Consider the following 27,645-nt stretch of genomic DNA (forward strand, 5'->3'; position numbering starts at 1 on the left):
CCTTTGTGGTTCTGCACTGGTTCTAGCGACGATTCCAATCGCACAGCCGAACGCAAGGAGATTGACAGGAAGAGGGCGCATCTGGGTGTCAACTGACCGTTTTCTGGGAGTGTTTGGGAAAAACGCAGGCGTGGTCGGGCGTTTGCTGGGCGGGTATCTGACGTCATTACCATGTCATTCGTCGCAGCAATCATCGCACAGAATAAGTAACTACAGGGCTGGTCTTGTTCTGCACAAAATGTGTTTGCAGACGCTCTGCTGCACAGACGTTCGCACTCCTGCAAAACGAAAATACACTCCCCCGTGGACGGCAGCTATGCATTTGCACGGCTGGTAAAAGTAGCTAGCGAGCGATCAACTAGGAATGAGGGCCCATATGCAAGCTAGTTTATAAGTGCCAAAGATACTGTATTGCAAATCTTGATTCTGATCTAAATGTACACCTGTGGATTCCAGCGTCCATTTGATTGTAAACACATTCTTTGTTATATTGTAACCTCACATAGCCTCATTTATGGTTTGAGCAGTATAAACTTGTTCCCTACACAATATCTTACACAAATACACATCTATATTCCGAGTTGATCGCTCGCTTGCTGCTTTTATCAGCATTGCAAACGCTAGGCTGCCGCCCTTCAGAGAGTGTTTCTTAGCTTAGCAGAATTGCTAATGAAAGGTTAGCAGTTCTGCTATTAAATATTACCCTGCAGTTTCTGAGTAGCTCCAGACCTACACCCCGATTGCGATCACTGCAGACTGTTTGGTTCCTGGTTTGACGTCACAAACACGCCCTGCGTTCGGCCAGCCACTCCCCAGTTTCCCACTCCTGCATTTTCGTCTGGCACGCCTGCATTTTTTAGCACACTCCCGGAAAACGCTCAGTTACCACCCAGTAACACCCACTTCCTGTCAATCATTCACCGATCAGCAGAGCAACTGAAAAGCGTTGCACTGCCCTGTGTAAAATTGCATAGTTTTGTGTGAAAGTACTTAGCGCGTGCGCCCTGCGGCCCATACGCATGCACAGATTTGCCGGTTTTTAGCCTGTTCGCAATTCTGCTAAAAACGGCAGCGAGCGAACAACTCGGAATGACCCACTATATGCACACATATACAAAACATTATTTCTTAAATCATCTAAACATTACCTCATACATTCAAACTTATTTAATCTATTTCTCACTATAAAATATATTTCCATCCTGTTCACTATGGTTAAAATCACCTTTCATAATTTTTTAATTCAGACAAGATACCTTATCCTTATAATATTGCTAAATTATATTTTACACAAATTACCTATCTGGCAACAACCCCATTATGTACCAACCCCATCTGGGGATTGCAAAGAGTCCTGTGATCATATGAATTTTTATGCCGAGACTGCAACTGAGGTACAGTATACCAATAGTAGAACCTGTGTTGTGTTCATTTACAGTAAATGTGTATCCAACCACTGTAGTGCAAGAGATGCTTTTGCCTTCACCATCATCTAGGAACAGATGCTAGGAGTTCTGGTGGTGGCTTATTGGAATGTACAAATGTGTTTGGGAAATTACCTGTATGACGCTTTGTTACTTAAAAATAAAACAAAAAGAGCAAAACAGTGACTATCCAGTCCCTTAATACGAATGGATCAGAGGCTGTTTATGCTGCAAGGTAAATGCACAAAGCAAAAGGACACAAAATGACAATAACTGAAATACAGAAGCAGAGATGTTCTAGTAGAATGTACTTTATTACTGTAGTAAGATTACATATGAAAATTAATGAAAGTCCTGTATTATCTGTAGTAATGTGGGCCAAGTTACCTATTATTTCAACTAGTCATGCATGGTAATTATAGTGCAATATATATATCTATATCTATATCTCAGGCTTCCGTCTTGCTGATGACCGACAAATGGATGCCGGCTTTGTCGAGACGTTCAATCAGTTTGGTTTTAGAGAAGGCTGCTCCTGGGGTGTAAACTCCACCTCTGCAAGACAAGATTGTATAGAGGAATGTAATATAATCATTATTCTACAGTCTTACCAAACATTCCATGATGTTATTAAAATCCATCCTCCGGGCACAACAAGCACCAACCCCTGCTTAGGTAAAGCCAGTGTTACACTGCAACATTTTCAGTGATCTAGTTAGAAAGAAATTTGGCCTGCAAAGTGGCATTTACATACAGTCTCCTGCTTTCCTGATAACATTGAGAACAACTGGCATAGCCCTGGTCTGTTAAACACATGGAATGGCATTGTGTGTCACTGATGCAAACTAACTACGGTAAACGTAAGATAAGGACTCCATGACATCAGTGTCCGAGTGTACACAAAGGGCTTGATTGAGAGACGGATGCGTATCATACAGCTGCTATGCAATAACAAGCTAATGCCGCAGCATCAGATCTGCGTGAGCCTCTGCCATCTGAGCAACCCTCATCACCGGGATTTCTGGGACTGCAGCATGCATGCGCAGATTTGAATTCAACTGGCATTGCTGAGCACTTGGCTCAGACGCTGTCCTGTCCCGGGACAGCTGTGCGTGAGGTCACACTGCGCAGTCCTACGCCAGCCCACCCTTTCAAGAGCCGCAGAGATCTGCCTGCTGAGTGAATGCTGGGGCCGTGTGGTGTCATACTGTCTGAATACCTGTCCTGCTATGCTTGTGAGTGCCTGTGCCAACCCTCCCTGCACACTGCTATGCTGAAGCCTGTGAGGCTGTGTGTACCAGTGCTGTTCTTCAATCTGGACTCGGAGTGGACTCTGGAGGAGGGTGAGTATAGTGAATGAGACAGTATGTCACACACAGCCTGGTTTTTCATAGTGTGATGTTGGGCTGGCTGGGGGGGAGGCATGAAAGTTATTTTATTCCTGGGGGTGGAGGGAGGTTATATTTTAATTGTCAACTCAATACCAGGATTGGGGGAAAAAAATGAGTCTGGATTCGCTTCCCTATTTACACTGCTGAAGCCAGTGAAGTTGGCCCTTGGCTTCAGGACAGCAAGAAAATGGGAGCGACGTGCCCGTTTTCTGTAATACGACCTGTTGCCACTCCCACTCCCTAAACATCCAGACCACTGCGAGCAATGTCGCAGAAAGATCTGCACAAGCAAAATACAGCATCTGCACACGTGTAGATCTCGCACCATCAGATATGTACGGAAACATAGGATTTGTGCGCATCTCTGAATTAGGCCGTGAGAGAGCATAACAGAACTTCAAATGGCTTTGATATTGCCCTTACTTTTTTGGGAGAGAGCTTGGTTCCTTTAGAATGGTCACACCAGCTTGCACCATTGCTATTGGAGTAGTCACATATCCAATTTCTGTAAAACACCCAATACGGAAAAATAAATCAAAAACTTTAATATCTAGATTTACAATAACCTAATGACTGGAAAAGGATCGTGTGTGTGCTCTCACAATGGCGGAGTAATCCAACACTTATAGTAATGCTGAGCACAAAACCAAAGAGACTTTGCTCGAATACTAGATTTCATGTATTAGATACAAAATGTATTATAAATTGATGCAGAAGCTGGATTGTTCAATAAATGTGGCTTAAAATAAATAAATAAACAACTCTGTAATGCCAGCTAAATTCAAGTGGGAAATATGACAAAGCTGATAGTGTCTGAGTCCTTTTCAAACTTTACAAGGCCCTCTCCAACTCCATTGCCCCCTACATCTCCAACCTCTTCTCTCTACATACCGCCTCCTGCCCCCTCTGATCGGCCAATGACTGTCTCCTTTACCCTGGTCACTGCATTTCACGCTCAAATACAAGATTTCACCCGTGCTGTCCTCCTTCACAGGAACGAGCTCCCTTGCTCTATCACACTCTCCCCGACCTTGCATAGCTTCAAACGGGCACTGATAAACCACCTGCTCATCAAAGTGTATCCTTCCATCATGCAACCAGACTCAAGATCACTCTCCCCACCCCCTGACTCGTGCCTTGGCCATCTCTACCCTCCTTACTTACTGCCCTCAGGTTTGCTTGTGCCTCATGTCACCTGTTTGTCTTCCTTCTCCCCCTAGATTGTAAGCTCCTTAGAGCAGGGCCATCTTCCCTTCTATTCTCATAGCCACTTCTCTCACACTTCTAAAACAGCCCTCACCGAACCAGTGGCCATCTAACCCGCATCTTCTATCACTCATAGGGGTATATTCAATTGCTGTCGTTAACAGCCGTCTTGTCGGAAAGATGTCAGTTTCCGACAGGTTTAGGTCGGAAGGGGTTCTGACCTATTCAATGCCGGCTGTTTTTTTCCGCTTGACCGCCCGTACACACACAACAATGCACCAATATACTGTATCTGTAGATAAAGTGGTCATTGTGTGTGCTGCAGGGCCAACGCGATATGTCTGAACGACGGAATTCACAGACATATTGTTGGTACACACTAGCCGACAGGGCAGTGATTTATCGGCAAGTATGTACCCAACATTGCTCACTGTGAAAGCTCTGTCTGCTGGTATACTATTCATGAACCTACAGTATGTAATAATGGGTAACCTATGTTTCACCAGGAAGTCACCAAAACCACTTACTTTTATCATATGTTTTCGCATACATCTGCATTTTGTGAAAAGTAGGAAGAGGAGTCCTGCAAACATCATTTGGATAACAGACATAACACCGCCCACTGATACATATGCAGCGTACTGAACCTAGTACAAAAACACAGCACTTTAATAAATGAATCATTATCATGGGTTCTAACAATAAAATACATTTCATTTCACTGCCTTAAACTAGATGTACTCTGACAATATAAAGCATTAAACAGGCAAGTCATTCCAACATTAGTACAGAACTGGTAAGTGTAGCGAAGAAACTAATCTACCAGGAGTAATGTTCAGTTGAAGCAGACAGGTGATGACTGCACCACTCTATTTTAATTTAAGTGCGGGCAGAGGCGGATTGGCCATAGGGTTCACAGGGAAGATTCCCGGTGGGCCGACGCATCCGCGGGGCCTGTTTTGTTTGAGGACATGTGGTCCTATTAATAGACATAATGGGGTAAATTTACTAAGAATCGTATTTTCCCGTTTGAGGTCAAAGTTCAATCACGAATGACATCGAAAGTGTAAATATGCAACTTTTTGAATTGATTACGACTAATTTACTAAGCTGCCGTATTCTGCATTTTCGGTTTTTCCGATGTCGATGTCATTCGTTTTTTTAGGCAGTGTTTTACGTGAGTGACTTGTAAAACACTGCCGACTTTAATACAATGAATCTCGGCCGGATCTGAGAGATCCGTGCTGGGCTTCATTGTGCACCTTGTAAAAAAAAAAAAAAAAATGTTTAAACTTAAAAAAAAAATTGCGTGGGGTTCCCCCTCCTAAGCCAAACCAGCCTCGGGCTCTTTGAGCCGGCCCTGGTTGCAAAAATATGGGGAAAAAATTGACAGGGGTTCCCCCATATTTAAGCAACCAGCACCGGGCTCTGCGCCTGGTCCTGGTTCCAAAAATACGGGGGACAAAAAGCGTAGGGGTCCCCCGTATTTTTGAAACCAGCACCGGGCTCCACTAGCTGGACAGATAATGCCACAGCCGGGGGTCACTTTTATACAGCGCCCTGCGGCCGTGGCATTAAATACCCAACTAGTGACCCCTGGCCGGGGTACCCGGGAGGAATGGGAACCCCTTCAATCAAGGGGTACCCCCCCTCCAGCCACCCAAGGGCCAGGGGTGAAGCCCGAGGCTGTCCCCCCCATCCAATGGGCTGCGGATGGGGGGCTGATAGCCTTTGTTGTAAGTTATGAATATTGTTTTTAGTAGCAGTACTACAAGTCCCAGCAAGCCTCCCCCGCAAGCTGGTACTTGGAGAACCACAAGTACCAGCATGCGGCGGAAAACCGGGCCCGCTGGTACCTGTAGTACTACTACTAAAAAAATACCCCAATAAAGACATAACACACACACCTTGAAAGTATAACTTTAATGCATACATACACACCACCATATACACATACTTACCTTATGTTCACACGAGGGTCGGTCCTCTTCTCCATGTAGAATCCATGGTGTACCTGTTGAAAAAATTCTACTCACCAAATCCAGTGTAGAGGGCTCCTCGGGTAATCCATTTGTAATCCACGTACTTGGAAAAATAAAAAAACGGACACCCGACCACGAACTGAAAGGGGCCCCATGTTTTCACATGGGACCCCTTTCCCCGAATGCCAGGAACCCCCTCTGACTTAAGTCTAAGAGGGTTCCATCAGCCAATCAGGGAGCGCCACGTTGTGGCACCCTCCTGATCGGCTGTGTGCTCCTGTACTGTATGACAGACAGCACACGGCAGTGTTACAATGTAGCGCCTATGTGCTCCATTGTAACCAATGGTGGGAACTTTGTGGTCAGCGGTGAGGTTACTTTCGGTCACCCGCTGACCACAAAGTTCCCACCATTGGTTACAATGGAGCGCATAGGCGCTACATCGTAACACTGCCGTGTGCCGCCTGTCATACAGTACAGGAGCACACAGCCGATCAGGAGGGTGCCACAACGTGGCGCTCCCTGATTGGCTGATGGAACCCTCTTAGACTTAAGTCAGAGGGGGTTCCTGGCATTCGGGGAAAGGGGTCCCATGTGAAAACATGGGGCCCCTTTCAGTTCGTGGTCGGGTGTCCGTTTTTTTATTTTTACAAGTACGTGGATTACAAATGGATTACCCGAGGAGCCCTCTACACTGGATTTGGTGAGTAGAATTTTTTCAACAGGTACACCATGGATTCTACATGGAGAAGAGGACCGACCCTCGTGTGAACATAAGGTAAGTATGTGTATATGGTGGTGTGTATGTATGCATTAAAGTTATACTTTCAAGGTGTGTGTGTTATGTCTTTATTGGGGTATTTTTTTAGTAGTAGTACTACAGGTACCAGCGGGCCCGGTTTTCTGCCGCATGCTGGTACTTGTGGTTCTCCAAGTACCAGCTTGCGTGGGAGGCTTGCTAGGACTTGTAGTACTGCTACTAAAAACAATATTCATAACTTACAACAAAGGCTATCAGCCCCCCATCCGCAGCCCATTGGATGGGGGGGGACAGCCTCGGGCTTCACCCCTGGCCCTTGGGTGGCTGGAGGGGGGGGACCCCTTGATTGAAGGGGTTCCCACTCCTCCAGGGTACCCCGGCCAGGGGTGACTAGTTGGGTATTTAATGCCACGGCCGCAGGGCGCTGTATTAAAGTGACCCCCGGCTGTGGCATTATCTGTCCAGCTAGTGGAGCCCGGTGCTGGTTTCAAAAATACGGGGGACCCCTACGCTTTTTGTCCCCCGTATTTTTGGAACCAGGACCAGGCGCAGAGCCCGGTGCTGGTTGTTTAAATATGGGGGAACCCCTGTCAATTTTTTTCCCATATTTTTGCAACCAGGACCGGCTCAAATAGCCCGAGGCTGGTTTGGCTTAGGAGGGGGGACCCCACGCAATTTTTTTTCAAAAAATTAACACTTTCCCATCCCCTTCCCACTGATAAACATGCATGGATCTCATGGATCCCTGCATGCCTATCCAAACACGGGATAAAAAAGCAGGTCTGTTTTTTTTTAGCACTTTTTTACGATTTGTATTTCTGCACGGCAGTGTTTGGCTATTGTCGGCAGTGTTTGTGATTTGCACTTTTTAGTAAATTCCCGATTTCTACCAAATTGCAGGCGTATTTGACCGATGGTGTATTGATTCGTGATTTTTTTCCTAGGACTTCCAAAATATTACGAATGCCCTCATCACTGCCGTGATTTTTGCTTAGTAAATTACCGAAATGACACTTTGAAGAAAAAACGGCATCTCGGTCAAAATCGGGACCTTAGTAAATATACCCCAATGAATAAGATGCAAAATAATTTGCATATATGAAAATTACTTTGCCACTTAGCCTGTGATTGCAGATGATCTAGTGTATGCTCTGTCTGCCTGCTTGGCTGACATATAAGATTGAGTGAATAGTGATTGGAATACGGTTGGTGTAATTAGCAAGAAAATATATCTTTATAAAGAATTATATAGTTTCCTAAATTCTAAAGGTGTATCATATAATGTGCTCATAATATTTAATTTTATTTCTTTTTAACTTCCCCCTTGGTGCTGGATATGCCCACTATCTGGAAAGTCTTGGGGGGAGGGTGCTGCTGCCATGGCCCATGGCTAGACCTTACACCTCTGGTGCTGCCCATGTGGGGCCACTAGTACAAATTTTTCCAGGGCCGCTTTTTGTTCCCAATCCGCCCCTGAGTGCGGGTGTAAGTATAGAGTGGGTTGTGAATGTAGTGTTATTGTACGAAGGTAGTTGTCCATATTGTGAATGGTAGCACTACAATAGAGATGTGTGCACCCTTTATCCCAGAGGGTGCGCACATCTGCAAATCGTGACTGCAGACTAATTGGAAGTGGGTGTGACCATATCAGCAGCTGTTGTGGCATTCTTGATTTCGGGTGCTGGTTTGAAAGTTCTTTCTTTTGTACTAGAATAAGGATGCAATCATTGGGTAGTCATTCAAAATGTCAACTGTCAGTGCCGTAACTAGGCATTTTAGTGCTGTGTGCAAGAAACGGCATTGGCACACCCCATGCAAGATGGTGCGCGCCCTAGGCACGTGAAAAATATATAGGGGCGTGGCTTCATGGGGAAGGGGCATGGCCACAAAATAATAGCAATTCATACTACGGTGCACAGTAGTCTCCATTATTCAAGTTACACTCCACAGTAGCACCACTACACCAGGTAGAGCCCGTTTTACACATTACGGCAGACAGCGTCCCCTTTTTTACACATTACGGCAGACAGAGTCCCCTTTTTACACTTTACGGCAGACAGTGTCACCCTTTTTACACATTACGGCAGACAGCGTCCCCTTTTTACACATTACGGCAGACAGTGTCCCCTTCTTACACATTACGGCAGACAGCATCCCCCTTTTTACACATTACGGTGGCAGAGTCCCCTTTTTACACATTACGGCAGACAGCTTCCTCCTTTTTACACATTACGGCAGACTGCGTCCCTTTTTACACATTACGGCAGACAGCGTCCTCCTTATTACACATTACGGCAGACAGCGTTCCCCTTTTTACACATTACGGCAGACAGCGTTCCCCTTTTTACACATTACGGCAGACAGCGTCCCCTTTTTACACATAATGGCAGACAGCATCCCCTTTTTACACATAACGGAGAGAGAAAGAGGGAAAGATACAGTGCCAGGGAGAGAGAGACAATGTTTCACTCATTATTCACATTACACTATAGCATATTCACCTTATTCACATCAGGTGGCTCAGCAGCACCCCCACACACTGATTGAATATAAAAATGTAGACTCACCAGTGCCAGGGTATGATGAAGGAGGCCAGGAGAGAGCAGCCGCAACAAGCCCCTATGTGTCATGCAGCCGGAGAATGACGTTAGGGCCATGTCCTGCCATCAGCCCTCCTGTACCCTCAGATGTGTGGCTGGCTGCTGGCTGAATTCAGTTATAGCACGAGGATCATGTCTGGGCACTACAGGTCTATCCCTAGTTTGTGCATGGCTCAGCGTGCATATAATGCCGCCCGCCGCTTGCCCCACGCAAGTCTTTCCTGGCTGCTAAGCCACGCCCCTCACTGCTGCCTCCGCACAATGTCCAGGGGCCGGCTCTTGCTGCTGCTGGCTCATATGTATGCGCTGTCACCCGATCGGAGCTGAGAGCTCCGATCGCGGAAAGCAGCTAGAGCAGCGGTAGGCAGCTAGAGCTGCCGGCGCAACCCGCCTCTGTTCACTGCCGCGATTCGCTCCTTTTGCAAGTTGGCGGCGGCGCCTCTCATGTTTGGGGGTCGAGCTGCCCCTTCCCCCCCCCCCCCTTCCTGTTACGACGCCTCTGGCGGCATGTAATTAGTCAGTTTGACTCATTACATGCCGCGCTGTCTTTGTGTCCCTTGACAGTGGCGGGCCCCAGTGCAAGGCACTGCTTGCACTGGCAGTAGGGTTGGTTCTATATCGGAGTGGGAGAAGGGACCTTCTGACGTACCTAGGGGAGGAGATACATCACCAGGGGGAGGAGCTACAGCCGAACAGGGTACCCGAAAAGTACCCCCACGGACTCGCTTCACTCGCCACGCTTCGCTCGCCACCTGATTACTAAAGGTAATAGTTGGTTGTGTGAATAGTAGAGGAACTATCCCACTGGCCTTGCTCCTCCCCCTTGTGTCATGGCTCCTCCCCCTGATGGAAAAGGTCCCTTAGCCCACTTGAATCTAGCATCAACCCTGGCGGTAGTTCCGCCACTGCTGCAGCTGCTGACTTCTCCCTCTTCGTCCCCATTCATGGAGCCCCGCAGCAGCAGACTTCTCCCCACACCCCCCCTCCCCACCACCAGAGCCCCACAGCAGAGGTCTTCACCCCATCCCACCCCCTCTCCTTACCACTGGAGCCCAGCAGCAGAGGTCTCCCCCCCCACCCCTCTCCTTACCACTGGAGCCCAGCAGCAGAGGTCTTCTCCCCCCTCCCACCCCCTCTCCTTACCACTGGAGCCCCGCAGCAGAGGTCTTCTCCCCCTCCCCCCCTCTACTTACCACTGGAGCCCCGCAGCAGAGGTCTTCTCCCCCCTCCCCCCCGCTCTCCTTACCACTGGAGCCCCACAGCAGAGGTCTTCTCCCCCCTTTCCCCCCTCTCCTTACCACTGAAGCCCCGCAGCAGAGGTCTACTCCCCCTCCCCCCCCTTACCACTGGAGCCCCGCAGCAGAGGTATTCATCCCCCCCGCTCCTTACCGCTGGAGCGCCACAGCAGAGGCCTTCTCCCCCCTCCCCCCCTCTCCTTACCACTGGAGCCCAGCAGCAGAGGTCTTCTCCCCCCCCCTCTCCTTACCGCTGGAGCCCAGCAGCAGAGGTATTCATCCCCCCCCTCCTTACCGCTGGAGCCCCGCAGCAGAGGTATTCATCCCCCCTCCTTACCGCTGGAGCCCCACAGCAGAGGTATTCATCCCCCCTCCTTACCGCTGGAGCCCCGCAGCAGAGGTCTTCTCCCCCCTCCCACCCCCCTCTCCCTTTCCCACCCCCTCTCCTTACCACTGTAGCCCCGCAGCAGAGGCCTTCTCCCCCCTACCCCCCTCTACTTACCACTGGAGCCCCGCAGCAGAGGTCTTCTCCCCTCCTCTCCTTACCACTGGAGCCCCGCAGCAGAGGTCTTCTCCCCCCTTTCCCACCTCCCCTTACCACTGGAGCCCCGCAGCAGAGGTCTTCTCCCCCTCCCCCCCCCCTTACCACTGGAGCCCCGCAGCAGAGGTATTCACCCCCCCCCCTCTCCTTACCGCTGGAGCTCCGCAGCAGAGGCCTTCTCCCCCCTCCCCCCCCTCTCCTTACCACTGGAGCCCAGCAGCAGAGGTCTTCCCCCCCCCTCTCCTTACCGCTGGAGCCCAGCAGCAGAGGTATTCATCCCCCCCTCTTTACCGCTGGAGCCCCGCAGCAGAGGTATTCATCCCCCCTCCTTACCGCTGGATCCCCACAGCAGAGGTATTCATCCCCCCTTCCCTCTCCTTACAGCTGGAGCCCCGCAGCAGAGGTCTTCTCCCCCCTCCCACCCCCCTCTCCTTACCACTGGAGCCCCGCAGCAGAGGCCTTCTCCCCCCTCCCCCCCTCTACTTACCACTGGAGCCCCGCAGCAGAGGTCTTCTCCCCCCTCCCACCCCCTCTCCTTACCACTGGAGCCCCGCAGCAGAGGCCTTCTCTCCCCTCCCCCCCTCTACTTACCACTGGAGCCCCGCAGCAGAGGTCTCCCCCCTCCTCTCCTTACCACTGGAGCCCCACAGCAGAGGTCTTCTCCCCCCTTTCCCCCCTCTCCATACCACTGGAGCCCCGCAGCAGAGGTCTTCTCTCCCTCCCCCCCTTTCCTTACCACTGGAGCCCCGCAGCAGAGGTATTCATCCCCCCTCTCCTTACCGCTGGAGCTCCGCAGCAGAGGCCTTCTCCCCCCCCCCCTCTCCTTACCACTGGAGCCCAGCAGCAGAGGTCTACTCCCCCCCCTCTCCTTAACGCTGGTGCCCAGCAGCAGAGGTATTCATCCCCCCCTCCTTACCGCTGGAGCCCCGCAGCAGAGGTATTCATCCCCCCCTCCTTACCGCTGGAGCCCCGCAGCAGAGGTATTCATCCCCCCTTCCCTCTCCTTACCGCTGAAGCCCCGGAGCAGAGGTCTTCTCCCCCCTCCCACCCCCTCTCCTTACCGCTGGAGCCCCGCAGCAGAGGTCTTCTCCCCGCAGGGTGTTCCCCGGAGCCCTGGTGCTGTGTGTGAAAGTGAGTGGCGGATGGCCCTGGGAGGGGGGCAGGACCTTCGCTGCAGTCCTGCTCTCCCTGTATATGATGCGGCCGCCACGACTTTAAACTCCAGCGGGTGAAGCCCGGGTGGGGAGAATGGAGATTATCGGCCGACGCTGGTAAGGTTGGGGGGCAGGGGGGTTGGTCTGATGCTCAAATCAGCCAGCCCAGGAATTGGGGGTGGTTTGGTGCCGGGCAACCAGTCCAGCCCTGCCCACTACCCAATCACTCCAGTGTTAGTGACAGGGGCGTGCTTTCATATGGGCTGAAAGCATGCCCCTGTCACAGAGGCACTCATACTAGTGCCGCTTACTGTTTTTTTTTTTAATGGGCTTCTACAGCCCGCTGTTTGGCCCCGCCCACCGCTTCCGTCCCTTACATATTGACAGCAGTAGGCACCGAGAGTGGTGCCTCCGAACAAATGTAAACCTTTTTTTTACATAATTTAAATAATAGAAAGGATAAAGCAGATACTTATGACACAGAATCTGTGACATAAGTATCTTCTTTGTATTTTAATCATTAAGGACAGGGGAGGCACTGCCTCCCCTGACAGCACGTCCCTGGTGGCAGTATATCTTCGGCGTTAACATAGTGTTAATGTATGTTGTTAATAGGTTAGGTAGCAGTGATACTGTATGTTGGTAGGTTGCATGGAGTAGAATTTATCTTAGGATTCCAAAATAGAGTCAACCCATCATTACCTTTTATTTATATGGTGCCACAGGGGTTACACACTTTGGGCGGTATTCAAATGATATATCACACCCAATCTCCTTTTTTAAAGTGATCCCCGTTATCGCACATATTGCGTCCAAAGTAATCATGTTTAGCTGCATTAAGGGTTGGGTGCCCTCGCTACTCCAGGCAGAGGCAGAACTCTGGGAGGCAACGGAGTCAGCTGCCGCCGGGCTCCTGCTTTGAAGGGGGGCACCTCTCCTCCTGTTCCTTGTGTTCAGCAACATTAATCAATTAAGTTAATTGACAGCAGCCGGTATCTCTTCCGTAGCCGACTTCCCCACTAGTCACTGCACCTTACAAATCACACCCTCTTTATTATAGATACACAGGAAGCAGACACCTGCTCTGTGGGGCTGGTCTCTTCCAAGTGCTGCTGGGATTTCTAAGTGTGAGTTGTAAACAGCAAAAAGGTGAACTCTGATTAATCTGTCTATCCATATAGGGATAGTAATTTTGTGAGAGAAACTAATCTGATTCTGATTGTTTGTATCTATACTGTTTCTTTTTGTTTTAATATATCTGTACTGGGTTTTTTTTTTTTGGAGGGTAAAAAAATAAAAAAACAAATAAAGTGTGAGGTGAAAAGCCAGAGGGGTTAACTCAGGTGTGAGTAATCAGGAGGGTGAGGGGCTGATTGAAGCAGCTGGGTGAGCCTATATAAGCAGTGACTAGACTCTTGGAGCCTGCTCTGTGGGGCTGGTCTCTTCCAAGTGCTGCTGGGATTTCTAAGTGTGAGTTGTAAACAGCAAAAAGGTGAACTCTGATTAATCTGTCTATCCATATAGGGATAGTAATTTTGTGAGAGAAAGTAATCTGATTCTGATTGTTTGTATCTATACTGTTTCTTTTTTGTTTTAATATATCTGTACTGGGTTTTTTTTTTTGGAGGGTAAAAAAATAAAAAAAAACAAATAAAGTGTGAGGCGAAAAGCCAGAGGGGTTAACTCAGGTGTGAGTAATCAGGAGTAATCAGGAGGGGGAGGGGCTGATTGAAGCAGCTGGGTGAGCCTATATAAGCAGTGACTAGACTCTTGGAGCCTGCTCTGTGGGGCTGGTCTCTTCCAAGTGCTGCTGGGATTTCTAAGTGTGAGTTGTAAACAGCAAAAAGGTGAACTCTGATTAATCTGTCTATCCATATAGGGATAGTAATTTTGTGAGAGAAAGTAATCTGATTCTGATTGTTTGTATCTATACTGTTTCTTTTTGTTTTAATATATCTGTACTGGGTTTTTTTTTGGAGGGTAAAAAAATTAAAAAAACAAATAAAGTGTGAGGTGAAAAGCCAGAGGGGTTAACTCAGGTGTGAGTAATCAGGAGTAATCAGGAGGGGGAGGGGCTGATTGAAGCAGCTGGGTGAGCCTATATAAGCAGTGACTAGACTCTTGGAGCCTGCTCTGTGGGGCTGGTCTCTTCCAAGTGCTGCTGGGATTTCTAAGTGTGAGTTGTAAACAGCAAAAAGGTGAACTCTGATTAATCTGTCTATCCATATAGGGATAGTAATTTTGTGAGAGAAAGTAATCTGATTCTGATTGTTTGTATCTATACTGTTTCTTTTTGTTTTAATATATCTGTACTGGGTTTTTTTTTTGGAGGGTAAAAAAATAAAAAAACAAATAAAGTGCGAGGTGAAAAGCCAGAGGGGTTAACTCAGGTGTGAGTAATCAGGAGTAATCAGGAGGGGGAGGGGCTGATTGAAGCAGCTGGGTGAGCCTATATAAGCAGTGACTAGACTCTTGGAGCCTGCTCTGTGGGGCTGGTCTCTTCCAAGTGCTGCTGGGATTTCTAAGTGTGAGTTGTAAACAGCAAAAAGGTGAACTCTGATTAATCTGTCTATCCATATAGGGATAGTAATTTTGTGAGAGAAAGTAATCTGATTCTGATTGTTTGTATCTATACTGTTTCTTTTTGTTTTAATATATCTGTACTGGTTTTTTTTTTTTGGAGGGTAAAAAAATAAAAAAACAAATAAAGTGTGAGGTGAAAAGCCAGAGGGGTTAACTCAGGTGTGAGTAATCAGGAGTAATCAGGAGGGGGAGGGGCTGATTGAAGCAGCTGGGTGAGCCTATATAAGCAGTGACTAGACTCTTGGAGCCTGCTCTGTGGGGCTGGTCTCTTCCAAGTGCTGCTGGGATTTCTAAGTGTGAGTTGTAAACAGCAAAAAGGTGAACTCTGATTAATCTGTCTATCCATATAGGGATAGTAATTTTGTGAGAGAAAGTAATCTGATTCTGATTGTTTGTATCTATACTGTTTCTTTTTGTTTTAATATCTCTGTACTGGGTTTTTTTTTTTTGGAGGGTAAAAAAATAAAAAAACAAATAAAGTGTGAGGTGAAAAGCCAGAGGGGTTAACTCAGGTGTGAGTAATCAGGAGTAATCAGGAGGGGGAGGGGCTGATTGAAGCAGCTGGGTGAGCCTATATAAGCAGTGACTAGACTCTTGGAGCCTGCTCTGTGGGGCTGGTCTCTTCCAAGTGCTGCTGGGATTTCTAAGTGTGAGTTGTAAACAGCAAAAAGGTGAACTCTGATTAATCTGTCTATCCATATAGGGATAGTAATTTTGTGAGAGAAAGTAATCTGATTCTGATTGTTTGTATCTATACTGTTTCTTTTTGTTTTAATATATCTGTACTGGGTTTTTTTTTTTTGGAGGGTAAAAAAATAAAAAAACAAATAAAGTGTGAGGTGAAAAGCCAGAGGGGTTAACTCAGGTGTGAGTAATCAGGAGTAATCAGGAGGGGGAGGGGCTGATTGAAACAGCTGGGTGAGCCTATATAAGCAGTGACTAGACTCTTGGAGCCTGCTCTGTGGGGCTGGTCTCTTCCAAGTGCTGCTGGGATTTCGAAGTGTGAGTTGTAAACAGCAAAAAGGTGAACTCTGATTAATCTGTCTATCCATATAGGGATAGTAATTTTGTGAGAGAAAGTAATCTGATTCTGATTTTATCTATACTGTTTCTTTTTGTTTTAATATATCTGTACTGGGTTTTTTTTTTTGGAGGGTAAAAAAATAAAAAAACAAATAAAGTGTGAGGTGAAAAGCCAGAGGGGTTAACTCAGGTGTGAGTAATCAGGAGTAATCAGGAGGGGGAGGGGCTGATTGAAGCAGCTGGGTGAGCCTATATAAGCAGTGACTAGACTCTTGGAGCCTGCTCTGTGGGGCTGGTCTCTTCCAAGTGCTGCTGGGATTTCTAAGTGTGAGTTGTAAACAGCAAAAAGGTGAACTCTGATTAATCTGTCTATCCATATAGGGATAGTAATTTTGTGAGAGAAAGTAATCTGATTCTGATTGTTTGTATCTATACTGTTTCTTTTTGTTTTAATATATCTGTACTGGGTTTTTTTTTTTTTGGAGGGTAAAAAAATAAAAAAAACAAATAAAGTGCGAGGTGAAAAGCCAGAGGGGTTAACTCAGGTGTGAGTAATCAGGAGTAATCAGGAGGGGGAGGGGCTGATTGAAGCAGCTGGGTGAGCCTATATAAGCAGTGACTAGACTCTTGGAGCCTGCTCTGTGGGGCTGGTCTCTTCCAAGTGCTGCTGGGATTTCTAAGTGTGAGTTGTAAACAGCAAAAAGGTGAACTCTGATTAATCTGTCTATCCATATAGGGATAGTAATTTTGTGAGAGAAAGTAATCTGATTCTGATTGTTTGTATCTATACTGTTTCTTTTTTGTTTTAATATATCTGTACTGGGTTTTTTTTTTTGGAGGGTAAAAAAATAAAAAAAAACAAATAAAGTGTGAGGCGAAAAGCCAGAGGGGTTAACTCAGGTGTGAGTAATCAGGAGTAATCAGGAGGGGGAGGGGCTGATTGAAGCAGCTGGGTGAGCCTATATAAGCAGTGACTAGACTCTTGGAGCCTGCTCTGTGGGGCTGGTCTCTTCCAAGTGCTGCTGGGATTTCTAAGTGTGAGTTGTAAACAGCAAAAAGGTGAACTCTGATTAATCTGTCTATCCATATAGGGATAGTAATTTTGTGAGAGAAAGTAATCTGATTCTGATTGTTTGTATCTATACTGTTTCTTTTTTTTTTAATATATCTGTACTGGGGTTTTTTTTTTTAAGGGTAAAAAAATAAAAAAAAAACAAATAAAGTGTGAGGTGAAAAGCCAGAGGGGTTAACTCAGGTGTGAGTAATCAGGAGTAATCAGGAGGGGGAGGGGCTGATTGAAGCAGCTGGGTGAGCCTATATAAGCAGTGACTAGACTCTTGGAGCCTGCTCTGTGGGGCTGGTCTCTTCCAAGTGCTGCTGGGATTTCTAAGTGTGAGTTGTAAACAGCAAAAAGGTGAACTCTGATTAATCTGTCTATCCATATAGGGATAGTAATTTTGTGAGAGAAAGTAATCTGATTCTGATTGTTTGTATCTATACTGTTTCTTTTTGTTTTAATATATCTGTACTGGGTTTTTTTTTTTGGAGGGTAAAAAAATAAAAAAAACAAATAAAGTGCGAGGTGAAAAGCCAGAGGGGTTAACTCAGGTGTGAGTAATCAGGAGTAATCAGGAGGGGGAGGGGCTGATTGAAGCAGCTGGGTGAGCCTATATAAGCAGTGACTAGACTCTTGGAGCCTGCTCTGTGGGGCTGGTCTCTTCCAAGTGCTGCTGGGATTTCTAAGTGTGAGTTGTAAACAGCAAAAAGGTGAACTCTGATTAATCTGTCTATCCATATAGGGATAGTAATTTTGTGAGAGAAAGTAATCTGATTCTGATTGTTTGTATCTATACTGTTTCTTTTTGTTTTAATATATCTGTACTGGTTTTTTTTTTTGGAGGGTAAAAAAAAAATAAAAAAAAATAAAGTGTGAGGTGAAAAGCCAGAGGGGTTAACTCAGGTGTGAGTAATCAGGAGTAATCAGGAGGGGGAGGGGCTGATTGAAGCAGCTGGGTGAGCCTATATAAGCAGTGACTAGACTCTTGGAGCCTGCTCTGTGGGGCTGGTCTCTTCCAAGTGCTGCTGGGATTTCTAAGTGTGAGTTGTAAACAGCAAAAAGGTGAACTCTGATTAATCTGTCTATCCATATAGGGATAGTAATTTTGTGAGAGAAAGTAATCTGATTCTGATTGTTTGTATCTATACTGTTTCTTTTTGTTTTAATATATCTGTACTGGGGTTTTTTTTTTTGGAGGGTAAAAAAATAAAAAAACAAATAAAGTGTGAGGTGAAAAGCCAGAGGGGTTAACTCAGGTGTGAGTAATCAGGAGTAATCAGGAGGGGGAGGGGCTGATTGAAGCAGCTGGGTGAGCCTATATAAGCAGTGACTAGACTCTTGGAGCCTGCTCTGTGGGGCTGGTCTCTTCCAAGTGCTGCTGGGATTTCTAAGTGTGAGTTTTAAACAGCAAAAAGGTGAACTCTGATTAATCTGTCTATCCATATAGGGATAGTAATTTTGTGAGAGAAAGTAATCTGATTCTGATTGTTTGTATCTATACTGTTTCTTTTTGTTTTAATATATCTGTACTGGTTTTTTTTTTTTGGAGGGTAAAAAATAAAAATAAAAAATAAAGTGTGAGGTGAAAAGCCAGAGGGGTTAACTCAGGTGTGAGTAATCAGGAGTAATCAGGAGGGGGAGGGGCTGATTGAAGCAGCTGGGTGAGCCTATATAAGCAGTGACTAGACTCTTGGAGCCTGCTCTGTGGGGCTGGACTCTTCCAAGTGCTGCTGGGATTTCTAAGTGTGAGTTGTAAACAGCAAAAAGGTGAACTCTGATTAATCTGTCTATCCATATAGGGATAGTAATTTTGTGAGAGAAAGTAATCTGATTCTGATTGTTTGTATCTATACTGTTTCTTTTTGTTTTAATATATCTGTACTGGGTTTTTTTTTTTGGAGGGTAAAAAAATAAAAAAACAAATAAAGTGTGAGGTGAAAAGCCAGAGGGGTTAACTCAGGTGTGAGTAATCAGGAGTAATCAGGAGGGGGAGGGGCTGATTGAAGCAGCTGGGAGAGCCTATATAAGCAGTGACTAGACTCTTGGAGCCTGCTCTGTGGGGCTGGTCTCTTCCAAGTGCTGCTGGGATTTCTAAGTGTGAGTTGTAAACAGCAAAAAGGTGAACTCTGATTAATCTGTCTATCCATATAGGGATAGTAATTTTGTGAGAGAAAGTAATCTGATTCTGATTGTTTGTATCTATACTGTTTCTTTTTGTTTTAATATATCTGTACTGGGTTTTTTTTTTTGGAGGGTAAAAAAATAAAAAAAACAAATAAAGTGTGAGGTGAAAAGCCAGAGGGGTTAACTCAGGTGTGAGTAATCAGGAGTAATCAGGAGGGGGAGGGGCTGATTGAAGCAGCTGGGTGAGCCTATATAAGCAGTGACTAGACTCTTGGAGCCTGCTCTGTGGGGCTGGTCTCTTCCAAGTGCTGCTGGGATTTCTAAGTGTGAGTTGTAAACAGCAAAAAGGTGAACTCTGATTAATCTGTCTATCCATATAGGGATAGTAATTTTGTGAGAGAAAGTAATCTGATTCTGATTGTTTGTATCTATACTGTTTCTTTTTGTTTTAATATATCTGTACTGGGGTTTTTTTTGGAGGGTAAAAAAATAAAAAAACAAATAAAGTGTGAGGTGAAAAGCCAGAGGGGTTAACTCAGGTGTGAGTAATCAGGAGTAATCAGGAGGGGGAGGGGCTGATTGAAACAGCTGGGTGAGCCTATATAAGCAGTGACTAGACTCTCGGAGCCTGCTCTGTGGGGCTGGTCTCTTCCAAGTGCTGCTGGGATTTCTAAGTGTGAGTTGTAAACAGCAAAAAGGTGAACTCTGATTAATCTGTCTATCCATATAGGGATAGTAATTTTGTGAGAGAAAGTAATCTGATTCTGATTGTTTGTATCTATACTGTTTCTTTTTGTTTTAATATATCTGTACTGGGTTTTTTTTTTTTGGAGGGTAAAAAAATAAAAAAACAAATAAAGTGTGAGGTGAAAAGCCAGAGGGGTTAACTCAGGTGTGAGTAATCAGGAGTAATTAGGAGGGGGAAGGGCTGATTGAAGCAGCTGGGTGAGCCTATATAAGCAGTGACTAGACTCTTGGAGCCTGCTCTGTGGGGCTGGTCTCTTCCAAGTGCTGCTGGGATTTCTAAGTGTGAGTTGTAAACAGCAAAAAGGTGAACTCTGATTAATCTGTCTATCCATATAGGGATAGTAATTTTGTGAGAGAAAGTAATCTGATTCTGATTGTTTGTATCTATACTGTTTCTTTTTGTTTTAATATACCTGTACTGGGTTTTTTTTTTTTGGAGGGTAAAAAAATAAAAAAATAAATAAAGTGTGAGGTGAAAAGCCAGAGGGGTTAACTCAGGTGTGAGTAATCAGGAGTAATCAGGAGGGGGAGGGGCTGATTGAAGCAGCTGGGTGAGCCTATATAAGCAGTGACTAGACTCTTGGGGGTATATTTACTAAGGACCCGATTTTGACCGAGATGCCGTTTTTTCATCAAAGTGTCATCTCGGTAATTTACTAAGCAATAATTACGGCAGTGATGAGGGCATTCGTAATTTTTTGGAAGTCCAAGAAAAAAATTACGAATGAATACACCATCGGTCAAAACGCGGCTGTTTAAGTATGAATCTCGGTAATTTACTAAGAAGTGCAAAGCAAAAAAAAACAAACACTGCCGTGAAAAATTACAACTCGTAAAAAAGTGCTAAAAAAAAACAGACCTGCTTTTTTAATCCGTGATTGTATAGGCATGCAGGGATCCATGAGATCCGTGCATGTATATCAGTGGGAAGGGGTGGGAAAGTGGTTATTTTCTTTAAAAAAATTGCGTGGGGTCCCCCCTCCTAAGCATAACCAGCCTCGGGCTCTTTGAGCCGACCCTGGTTGCAGAAATATGGGGGGAAAAATGACAGGGGTTCCCCCATATTTAAGCAACCAGCATCGGGCTCTGCGCCTGGTCCTGGTTCCAAAAATACGGGGGACAAAAAGAGTAGGGGTCCCCCGTATTTCTAAAACCAGCACCGGGCTCCACTAGCTGGACAGATAATGCCACAGCCGGGGGTCACTTTTATATAGTGCCCTGCAGCCGTGGCATCAAAAATCCAACTAGTCACCACTGGCCGGGGTACCCTGGGGGAGTGGGGACCCCTTCAATCAAGGGGTCCCCCCCCCAGCCACCCAAGGGCCAGGGGTGAAGCCCGAGGCTGTCCCCCCCATCCAATTGGCTGCGGATGGGGGGCTGATAGCCTTTTGTGAAAATGAAAAGATATTGTTTTTAGTAGCAGTACTACAAGGCCCAGCAAGCCTCCCCCGCATGCTGGTACTTGGAGAACCACAAGTACCAGCATGCGGCGGAAAAACGGGCCCGCTGGTACCTGTAGTACTACTACTAAAAAAATACCCAAAAAAAGACAATACACACACACCTTGAAAGTAAAGTTTTATTACATGCATCCACACAAACATACATACATACTTACCTTATGTTCACACGAGGGTCGGTCCTCTTCTCCAGTAGAATCCATGGGGTACCTGTTGAATAAATTCTACTCACCAGATCCAGGGTCCCAGGCTCCTCGTAGCATCCATTTGTAATCCACGTACTTGAATAAAATAAAAAAACGGAAAGCCGAGCCACGCACTGAAAGGGGACCCATGTTTGCACATGGGCCCCCTTTCCCCGAATGCCAGAAACCCACTCTGACTGATGTCTAAGTGGGTTTCTTCAGCCAATCAGGGAGCGCCACGTTGTAGCACCCTCCTGATCGGCTGTGTGCTCCTGTACTGTCTGACAGGCGGCACACGGCAGTGTTACAATGTAGCGCCTATGCGCTCCATTGTAACCAATGGTGGGAACTTTCTGCCCTGCGGTTGACCGAAAGTGACCTCACCGCTGAGCAGAAAGTTCCCACCATTGGTTACAATGGAGCGCATAGGCGCTACATTGTAACACTGCCGTGTGCCGCCTGTCAGACAGTACAGGAGCACACAGCCGATCAGGAGGGTGCTACAACGTGGCGCTCCCTGATTGGCTGAAGAAACCCACTTAGACATCAGTCAGAGTGGGTTTCTGGCATTCGGGGAAAGGGGGCCCATGTGCAAACATGGGTCCCCTTTCAGTGCGTGGCTCGGCTTTCCGTTTTTTTATTTTATTCAAGTACGTGGATTACAAATGGATGCTACGAGGAGCCTGGGACCCTGGATCTGGTGAGTAGAATTTATTCAACAGGTACCCCATGGATTCTACTGGAGAAGAGGACCGACCCTCGTGTGAACATAAGGTAAGTATGTATGTATGTTTGTGTGGATGCATGTAATAAAACTTTACTTTCAAGGTGTGTGTGTATTGTCTTTTTTTGGGTATTTTTTTAGTAGTAGTACTACAGGTATCAGCGGGCCCGTTTTTCCGCCGCATGCTGGTACTTGTGGTTCTCCAAGTACCAGCATGCGGGGGAGGCTTGCTGGGCTTTGTAGTACTGCTACTAAAAACAATATCTTTTCATTTTCACAAAAGGCTATCAGCCCCCCATCCGCAGCCAATTGGATGGGGGGGGACAGCCTCGGGCTTCACCCCTGGCCCTTGGGTGGCTGGGGGGGGGGGACCCCTTGATTGAAGGGGTCCCCACTCCCCCAGGGTACCCCGGCCAGGGGTGACTAGTTGGATTTTTTATGCCACGGCCGCAGGGCACTATATAAAAGTGACCCCCGGCTGTGGCATTATCTGTCCAGCTAGTGGAGCCCGGTGCTGGTTTTAGAAATACGGGGGACCCCTACTCTTTTTGTCCCCCGTATTTTTGGAACCAGGACCAGGCGCAGAGCCCGATGCTGGTTGCTTAAATATGGGGGAACCCCTGTCATTTTTTCCACCATATTTCTGCAACCAGGGTCGGCTCAAAGAGCCCGAGGCTGGTTATGCTTAGGAGGGGGAACCCCACGCATTTTTTTTCTCCGTTTTACAGTGTTTATTAAAAAAAAAAAAAATGAACCCCAGCACGGATCACACAGATCCGGCCGAGATTCATTGTGATAAAGTCGGCAGTGTTTTGCTAATCACTGCCATAAAAAAAGGGAAAAAAACACGAATGACATCGACATCGGAACAAATGAAAAATCCGAATACGGCAGCTTAGTAAATTAGGCGTAATAAATTCAAAAAGTTGCAGTTTTACACTTTCTATGTCATTCGTGATTGAACTTTGACCTTTTTCCGAAAATTACGAATGTTAGTAAATATACCCCTTGGAGCCTGCTCTGTCGGGCTGGTCTCTTCCAAGTGCTGCTGGGATTTCTAAGTGTGAGTTGTAAACAGCAAAAAGGTGAACTCTGATTAATCTGTCTATCCATATAGGGAAAGTAATTTTGTGAGAGAAAGTAATCTGATTCTGATTGTTTGTATCTATACTGTTTCTTTTTGTTTTAATATATCTGTACTGTTTTGTTTTTTTTTGGAGGGTAAAAAAATAAAAAAAACAAATAAAGTGTGAGGTGAAAAGCCAGAGGGGTTAACTCAGGTGTGAGTAATCAGGAGTAATCAGGAGGGGGAGGGGCTGATTGAAGCAGCTGGGTGAGCCTATATAAGCAGTGACTAGACTCTTGGAGCCTGCTCTGTGGGGCTGGTCTCTTCCAAGTGCTGCTGGGATTTCTAAGTGTGAGTTGTAAACAGCAAAAAGGTGAACTCTGATTAATCTGTCTATCCATATAGTGATAGTAATTTTGTGAGAGAAAGTAATCTAATTCTGATTGTTTGTATCTATACTGTTTCTTTTTGTTTTAATATATCTGTACTGGGTTTTTTTTTTTTTTTGGAGGGTAAAAAAATATAAAAACAAATAAAGTGTGAGGTGAAAAGCCAGAGGGGTTAACTCAGGTGTGAGTAATCAGGAGGGGGAGGGGCTGATTGAAGCAGCTGGGTGAGCCTATATAAGCAGTGACTAGACTCTTGGAGCCTGCTCTGTGGGGCTGGTCTCTTCCAAGTGCTGCTGGGATTTCTAAGTGTGAGTTGTAAACAGCAAAAAGGTGAGTTAGAATACAGAAAAAGGTGAGTTTTATAATACACAATCAGGAACACACATTTACAGTACCATTAAACTTCTGGTGAGGCTGCAAGGGGCTGACCTTGTGGGTGAGTGAGAGGGTCTCTTACTTGGAGTAGCAGAGGGGCTGTGATTGTGCGGGTGTGAGGGGCATTTTTTTTTTTTTTCTTAGCAGGAGCTGGAAGCCGAGTGAAAAGGAGGAGCAGTGAGCTGGAACAACTGCAACTGCTAAGTGGAGTATAGGTGCCGCAGGAGAGAGTACTACGGCTGCATAAAAGTGAAGGACCAAGAACCGCACAAAGATAGATAAGTATAAGCCAGCTTAATTATTGTATAAGTGAGATTGCTTGTCTTCTATTTTTTATTTTTGCCGCTTTTTCTTTGAGTGTAACAGGGAGTTAGACCTTGCAAACAATATGGGAGGGGCTGTGATTGAGGACCTCACTCAGTGCATGTCGTGCAAGATGTATGCACACCTGGAGCTACCGGCCAAGTGTGAATACATCTGCACGAGGTGTGTGCGAACGGTTGCCCTGGAAGCCCAGGTAACTGATCTAGAGCAAACCGTTACGCGACTGAGGGAGATTCACAATCTCGAGCGTAGTTTAGACAGAACGGTGGAGGAGTTGCGGGAGGGGTCACTGGTAGAAGAGGATGATGATCAGGTAGCCAGTTGGGTCACAGTTAGAAGGAAGAAAAAGAGGGGGAGGCACGACATCTCCGAACTATCAAACCCGAACAAATTTGCCCGATTGGACGAGGAATCGGAGGATGATAGTGAAGAAATGACGGTGCCGGAGGAGACTGCTCCCTCTAGCATCCAGAGGTGCGGTCCCTCTGGCGCGGTTGGGATAAAAGATAGAGAGGTACCTAGTCAAATGGTGGTGGTAGGGGATTCTATCATCAGGAAGGCAGATAGGGCAATCTGCTACCGGGACCGTGATCGCCGTACAGTCTGTTGTCTCTCGGGTGCTCGGGTACGGCACATCGCGGACCGGGTAGATAGATTGTTGGGAGGGGCTGGCAAAGACCCGGCGGTCTTGGTGCACGTTGGCACCAATGACAAAGTTAGCGGAAGGTGGGATGTCCTTAAGAAAGACTATAGGGACTTAGGAAAGAAACTGAAGGCAAGGACATCTAAGGTAATATTCTCGGAATTATTACCCGTGCCACGCGCTAGTCCAGGGAGGCAGAGGGAGATTAGGGAGGTAAATGTGTGGCTTAGGGATTGGTGCAGGAAAGAGGGGTTTGTGTTCCTGGAACACTGGGCGGACTTCTCAGTCAGGCGCCATCTCTTTTGTCGTGACGGATTGCACCTGACTGAGGAGGGGGCAGCGGTGCTGGGGGGAAGGATGGTTAGAAGGTTGGAGGAGATTTTAAACTAGGAGCCTGGGGGGAGGGTTTAGCTAGAAACTACGGGTCATGCAGTGAGAATAGTGGGGATGGCGGTAGTAAACGAAATGGGGGAGAAGTTGGGGGGAGGGTAAGAGCAGGCGGTAAGGTTACTAACATGGGTACTAAAAGGGATTTTACTAAAGCACTAACCAATGACGATTACAGGTCATCCTTGCCACATAAGGTGAAAGATGTCCCTAACGCAAGGGAAATACTTCTCTTAGTTGTATGTATGTACACGCCAGAAGCATTACTGGTAAAAAGGGTGAACTAGAAATACTTGCAGCAAGCAAACAGTATGATATTATAGGCATTACTGAAACTTGGTGGGATGAATCTCATGATTGGACAGTCAATCTAGAGGGCTATACACTGTTTAGGAGAGACAGACTAAATAAAAAGGGTGGAGGGGTGTGTCTGTATGTAAAGCCGTTTTTAAAACCTAATATATGGGAAGATATTCAGGAGGGGACTGTAGACACTGTTGAGACATTATGGGTAGAAATTGCATGCGGGGAAAAAGGAATAAAAAAGTTAGTATTGGGTGTATGCTATAGGCCGCCTGGTATCAACACATCTGATGATGAATTGTTACTAAAGCAAATTGAAAGAGCAGCAGGAGTAGGAGACATAGTAGTGATGGGAGATTTTAACTATCCAGAGATAAACTGGAAAAACGATTCATGTGATACTGCTAGGGGCAATATGTTTTTAAACACACTAAATGATAACTACTTAGTCCAACTAATTGAGGAACCAACTAGGTACAATGCAATCTTAGACCTGGTATTAACAAACAATCAGGATTTGGTATCGGGTATTATAGTAGGGGAACCCATAGGAAACAGCGACCACAATATGGTCACATTCAATATCAGTTTCTACAAACAGCCCTATACTGGCTCAACTAGGACTTTAAACTTTAGCAAAGCAAATTTTGAAAAGATGAGGGTATTTTTCAGGGATATTGAATGGGAAGGTTTGTTTTTAGGAAAAAATACTACGGAGAAATGGGAGGTACTAAAATTCCTGCTAGCTAAAAATACACTCAAATATATTCCTATGAGTAGCAAAAATGGGAATAAAAATCATAAACCGATGTGGCTTAACAAAAAGATTAAGGAACTTATGGGCAAGAAAAGGCGAGCATTTAAAAAATACAAATCTGACGGGGAAGCAGAGTCATTTCAGCACTATAAGGAATGTAACAAAAATTGCAAAAAGGAAATAAGAGCGGCTAAAGTAGAAACTGAAAAACTAGTAGCAAAGGAAAGCAAAGCGAATCCCAAAAAATTCTTTAAATACATTAATAGCAAGAGATTAAAAAGGAGAGTATAGGCCCTTTAAAAGACAAGTTGGGAGTCTTAAGCAAAAATGATAATGACATAGCGGACACACTAAATGGGTTTTTTTTCTACAGTATTCACTAGAGGGGACCCAATTCAGGGACTGACACACAATCTCAATAATGAGAATATCACACTGATAGGTACTTATTTAAGCGAGGAAGTAGTCTGTGACCGATTAAAACATTTATAGATTAATAAATCACCAGGGCCCGATGGTATTCATCCAAGGGTTCTAATGGAGCTTCACACTGAACTGGCAAAACCGCTATCTTTGATCTTTGAGGATTCAGTTATATCAGGTATGGTTCCCAAAGACTGGCGTATAGCGGAAGTAGTGCCTATATTCAAAAAGGGAAGTAAAGCTGAACCAGGTAATTATAGACCAGTTAGTCTTACATCTATAGTGGGGAAAGTATTGGAAGGTATTCTAAGAGATAGTATTCAGAAGTTCATTGAAACCAATAAGGTCATTAAAAGGAATCAACATGGGTTTATGAAGGACAGATCCTGTCAAACCAACTTACTTGGCTTTTATGAAACAGTAAGTGCAAACCTAGATCAGGGTAAAGACGTGGATGTAATCTTTTTAGACTTTGCCAAAGCGTTCAATACTGTACCACACATGAGACTTATCTACAAGCTACAAGAATCAGGGCTAGGAAGCACAATATGCACTTGGGTCAAAAACTGGTTAGATATTAGGAAGCAGCGCGTTGTGGTTAATGGATCTTTTTCAACTTGGACTGAAGTGCTAAGTGGTGTGCCGCAAGGCTCAGTATTAGGACCGCTATTGTTCAATATTTTCATTAACGACCTAACAGAAGGTCTAGAGAGCATGGTGTCAATTTTTGCAGATGATACCAAATTGTGTAAGGCTATTAATACAGAGAAGGATGCCGAGTC

The 27,645-nt window shown here is 45.8% G+C and overlaps 1 protein-coding gene across 2 annotated transcripts in view; it reads right to left on the reverse strand.

Moving 5' to 3' along the window:
- Nucleotides 1-1,740: 1,740 nt before the first annotated feature.
- The window catches only part of LOC134911670 (saccharopine dehydrogenase-like oxidoreductase), a 54,121-nt gene continuing 28,216 nt past the window's right edge, over nt 1,741-27,645 (reverse strand). Inside the window, exons 2-4 of one of the 2 annotated variants that reach the window (XM_063919760.1) lie at nt 4,549-4,668; nt 3,239-3,320; nt 1,741-1,979 (exon numbers count right to left, since the gene is read on the reverse strand). In XM_063919760.1, coding sequence (XP_063775830.1) covers nt 1,874-1,979; nt 3,239-3,320; nt 4,549-4,668 — 308 coding nt within the window. In that variant the 3' untranslated portion in view covers nt 1,741-1,873. The remainder of the gene's footprint in view (nt 1,980-3,238; nt 3,321-4,548; nt 4,669-27,645) is intronic. The other variant, XR_010176754.1, reaches the window with a different exon arrangement.

This window comes from Pseudophryne corroboree, chromosome 4 (assembly GCF_028390025.1).
Source record: "Pseudophryne corroboree isolate aPseCor3 chromosome 4, aPseCor3.hap2, whole genome shotgun sequence".
In the NCBI taxonomy this organism is placed as follows: Eukaryota; Metazoa; Chordata; class Amphibia; order Anura; family Myobatrachidae; genus Pseudophryne; species Pseudophryne corroboree.